Below are 4,587 nucleotides of genomic sequence, written 5' to 3' on the forward strand. Positions count from 1 at the left end.
ATACCTACAAACAAAAGGTCCACTGTGTTATAAATTTTGTTCATATATGCAAAAGATGTACCCCTCATAACTCAGAGTCAAATCAAATATTACCGGCATTGACTAAAAGCAAAAAAATTATCAGTTGACCGAATACTAACAAAGCCGACATATTCTGGGGTAACATGCCATGGTGGAGCATACTCCACCTAAGGTTGATTTAAGTTATTAGATATATAAACACAAGTACAGATCCCATTAGCCGGGGATAATTAGGGAGCATCTGTCTACATAGTGGTTCCAACTCATTTGCTCATTTCCTTTCCAGAACAATAAAATAGTAGTACTAGTATAGTGGTAATAATAATAATAATAGTAATAATAATAATGATATTAATAATAATAATAATAGGGCTGATCTTTCAAACGTAGAGGTATCGTTGGATATTTACATGAGCCGATTATCTATAATAATAATAATATTATTATTATTATTACCAGCAACAATGATAATTATTACTAATAATAATAATAATAATAATAATAATAATAATAATAATAATAATAATAATAATAATAATAATAATATGGCCGATCTTTCAAACACATCAGCCTCGTCCTATATATTTACATGAGCCGATTTCTGTTTGAATAGACGATCCACATTAGGCTCAACATAACATAAAGTGCCACTAAAAAAATGGCTCAACATAAAGTAGGTTCACATGGCCCCCAACGGTCACGTGATCGGCACCCCATGGTTCAATTTCTTCGTAGCACACAAGATGGACGGTAATATGCCTTGCACAGACGTGAAAAAATTCTAACTAGCAACATCAAACGGCAAAAAAAGAAAAGAAAAGGTATACATACACACACAGCCTATGCGAAACGTGCCACGAAACGGGATACGCGAAAAATCTTCTGAAAAAATGGGTAGCTGGACCTGGGCGCGCCCCTGGCTGATGGCCCGGTATTGGCAAGCCATAACTGCTGCTAGCCGTGCACCAGCAACCAAACCATACCAAAAGGCGGGCGGGCAGAGCGCGAACGCACGCGGCGCGAACCCCCAAGGAGCGATGCCCAACGGCCCTCTCGGATGGCCAGCCCACCCGGCCCCGCACCCGCGTTCCTTTCCTTTTCCATTCCCATTTTTCTCCTTCCTCTTCTCGGCTGGGTTTCTGGGACTACAAATGCGGCGCTCCCGGAGCCGCTCTGCGGAACACTAGAGCAGACAGCGGAGGAGTGTCTTCTGACTGTCTCCTCCTGTCCACCACCAGTCAAAGGGGAGAGAGGGGACCGCCGCAACGGCTAGTCGTGGCCGGCCTTCCTCCGTCCGGGGGCCGCCCATGGACCCGTCCCGCGCCGACGCCGGCGGAGGCGGCGGCCAGGGCGACGGCAACGACCCAATGTGCGTGCGGCGGGGGGTTCGGGTTCCTGTTGTTTGTTTGTTGCCTGTCGTCCCTGTTTGCGCGCGCGGTTCCTAGTTGTTCCGTGGTTTCTCGGTCGGGGCGGTTTCGGGGATTTGTTCGGCGGCGGAGGGAGGGGGATCGAGTCGGCGCTTGGTAGTAGGGGTCCTTCAAACCAACCCAGCACGGTCGTGAGGTGGGGGTTAGAGCCCGCCGACACGATCCGTGGCGGCTCTTTCTGGAACGGGGAGATCTTGCGGCGGCGGCGATTTCCGTGCCCCGATTCGCAGGATTCGTGTGACCCCGTTTGATGATGATTCTTAGGCGGCCCCCATCTATGCTCTCCGCGAATGTTTAACTCGATTTCGTTTGTTTTGGTTTGGGGATGTCCTCCTTGCCTTGATGCACGCTCCTGCTGTTGCTCTTTGATGCAATTGAGATGCTAAAAACAGGCAAGGGCATGTAGAGAGTTCGTGTGCCAGATTGGATGGAGATAACCTGGGACTGGTGATGGTTTTTGCTGTAATGGCATCTGTTAGATTATATTCGTGCCACTCGTACCTTACACGTCCAACTAAATTTTGCTTAGTAATCTGCATATCATCCATGCGATCCCTTGGTTTTAACAACTGGCTTAAGTTTGTGCACTTGAAACTAAACCATGTCTCGACTGTCCACACAACTGAGTCACAACTGTTGCCGTGTATTACTTCTGTTGAACTTATAACCTGATCTCCTAATCCTTGCTGCAGTCTGTGGGATTGGCAAGGCCGAGAGCAGGGCGAACCCAGCGATGCAAACCAAGGTAAATCTCTCAAACCCATACACAATATCCATGCCGCAAACTCTAGATCCCTTTTCCGCTTACCATCTCATAATTACTCTTCTCGCAGATGTTGCTAAGTTCGTGTGGGACTGCCTCAACCGGGATGACGATGAAGATGAGCTGATGGGGCTGCTGGGGAATCAAACTCCTCTGCGGGACTGCCGCGCCTTCTTTGACATTGGTGGTACGAAGCTTCTTCTTCTTCTGAGAATTATCGGTCAATGTACGCTGGATTGTTCTGCTTAAACGAATAGGCTGCTTGTTTCAGATTTCACCTGCAAGGAGACGCTGGATCCGGAGGAGTCTCGTGAGTCGAAGCGGCGGCGCGTCCTGGAGTACCCTTCTGAGTCCAGCCAACCAGAAGTTGGCGATCACGAGATGGGTTCTAATTTTGCCACATCTGAGGTGGTTCACCCGTAGCTGGCTATGTTCTAAGTTCGTCTTGTTTTGCTAGTCCTTACATAATTTTGCTGACCTGTCTCTCAGATAACAGAGACGTCATTGCTTTGCACTGATGAACTACAGACCTTAAACTGGGATGTGCAGCACAATTCAAATGATTTAGGTTCGCCCTTTTACCATATAAAATATACCTTAGTGTCCGACATCTTCCTACTGCCGTGCCTTTACTTCTTGCTGATTGGATATTTTGGCATCAGATAAGATGAGTTCCTTGTCAAATGGAGCACTCTATGACCCATCAGATACTCAGTTGGAAACTTACTCCGATGGATCTACTATGTACTTCACGCCTGAACAAATGTCCGTTCCTATCTGCTTCCGTTAAAACCTATATTTGTTTTAGCTCACATTAATTTTCAATCAATGACAATTTCCATCTTTGGTTTCTAGGCCCTCTACCCAGGAGAGTGTTACATATATTGATTGTGAGAGTGATGTGCCAGGTCAGTTCAAAGCACATTTTCTGTTGAATACAAATAAATCCGTTCATTTTTCTGTCAGAGTTTCCAGTCTATGCACTCGTTCCTCATATTGCCAAGTATTTATCCCATAGATGTTTGTAAAGAGTATTCTGTTTTGTATCTTCTATACAATTGCATCTATGCACTCGTTCCCCATACTTGTCAGTATTTGTCCAATAGATGTTTGTAAAGAGTATCCTGTTTTGTATCTTCTAGACAATTGCATTGTGATGTGCTTGCAATTGGTGCAATTTGCTGTTGCTTGGCAACCATGCAGCCTTGCTGAAACCAACTTTTGTAGCCTTGTCCAGCGTCCAGTTACTCAGTTGTTCTTCCTATCTACGACAGGAACAAGTGAGATTGTACCAGTGACAGAAAGCCTCATAATGCAGGAGACTAGGAAACTTTCTACACTCAAAGTATCTAAAGGTATTTCAGTTTGACAATATGTTATTATTTATCCACTTATCTTACATAGTTGAACCTCTAGTTCCAGAACTGTTGATCATTTGGCTCTGCTTTCCCTACTATAGCAGGAAGCTCGCTGAACTCGCTGATCAAGGTGAAGCAAAATATAACTACAACTATAGCATACCCTTTTACTCTTATCAAACCATCTTGGGAGGAAGGAGATGTCACTCTGAATGATATAAATCAGCGAATCCATGCTCCTCCAAAGCCGCCTCCAGAAAACCTGGGAACTTCAGCTTTCTCTGGTAAGCCAGTCATTGGCAAGACAAGGATCAGAACTGAGGGTGGCAAAGGCAGCATCACAATACTAAGAACGAAGGGCTGAGGACGCCACAATTTATTTAACAGCCAATCCCTCGATTGCTTTGAGAATTGGGTCATCTTGTGCAGGCCTCTATAGCTTTTCGATTTTTCCTCGTCACAGTTTTGTGGCTGTGCCATTTGTACCGAATTACTGTAGATTGCTAACTCTTTCTTCAAAGATTCAGCACTCATCTGGTGTACTTTAGTGGCATGCGGCTAATTATATATATATGGAAATTGAGAGTCAGCTTCTTCTACTGTATTCACTTCTGGTTCGTGCTGTTTGTATGGTCTATATTCTTATTAGCTGAGGATAATAGCACATCAATTATGCTCTACCGTTGAAAATTGCCTGATGATTAATTTTTTTTTGTCAGACCTTTATTAAAAAAAAGCTTGATCTGATATTTTGCTGTGTTTGATTGCATCACAAGATAAACACAAAATCTGGTAGAGTTGGTGAAAAATGCAGTATGTAACTTGTGCAGAAGAATCATGATAAAAGTTTCCTGGAGAATTAATTCCTCAAATCAAATTTCCCACATAGGAATCGTTCCTCATTAAAGGCCACCTTGACAAAGGCCATGTTGCCGCACGAGGAGCTGGAATTAGTTTGCAAAAAAATTGTAGATTTAATTTCAAATTTTGAAAGCTAGGAAGTTGCATCTCAAGTTGT

The 4,587-nt window shown here is 44.1% G+C and overlaps 1 protein-coding gene across 1 annotated transcript; it reads left to right on the forward strand.

Moving 5' to 3' along the window:
* Window positions 1–1,328: 1,328 nt before the first annotated feature.
* LOC124681389 (protein XRI1-like) lies at window positions 1,329–4,173 on the forward strand. The gene is made up of 9 exons (XM_047216313.1): window positions 1,329–1,390; window positions 2,141–2,193; window positions 2,282–2,398; window positions 2,483–2,619; window positions 2,701–2,779; window positions 2,874–2,976; window positions 3,067–3,119; window positions 3,486–3,566; window positions 3,674–4,173. The coding sequence occupies exons 1-9, from the start codon at window positions 1,329–1,331 to the stop codon at window positions 3,931–3,933; spliced, it is 945 nt and encodes a 314-aa protein (XP_047072269.1). The 3' UTR covers window positions 3,934–4,173.
* The last annotated feature ends 414 nt before the right edge of the window (window positions 4,174–4,587 follow it).

Source organism: Lolium rigidum, unplaced genomic scaffold (genome assembly GCF_022539505.1).
Source record: "Lolium rigidum isolate FL_2022 unplaced genomic scaffold, APGP_CSIRO_Lrig_0.1 contig_4153_1, whole genome shotgun sequence".
Taxonomy (NCBI): Eukaryota; Viridiplantae; Streptophyta; class Magnoliopsida; order Poales; family Poaceae; genus Lolium; species Lolium rigidum.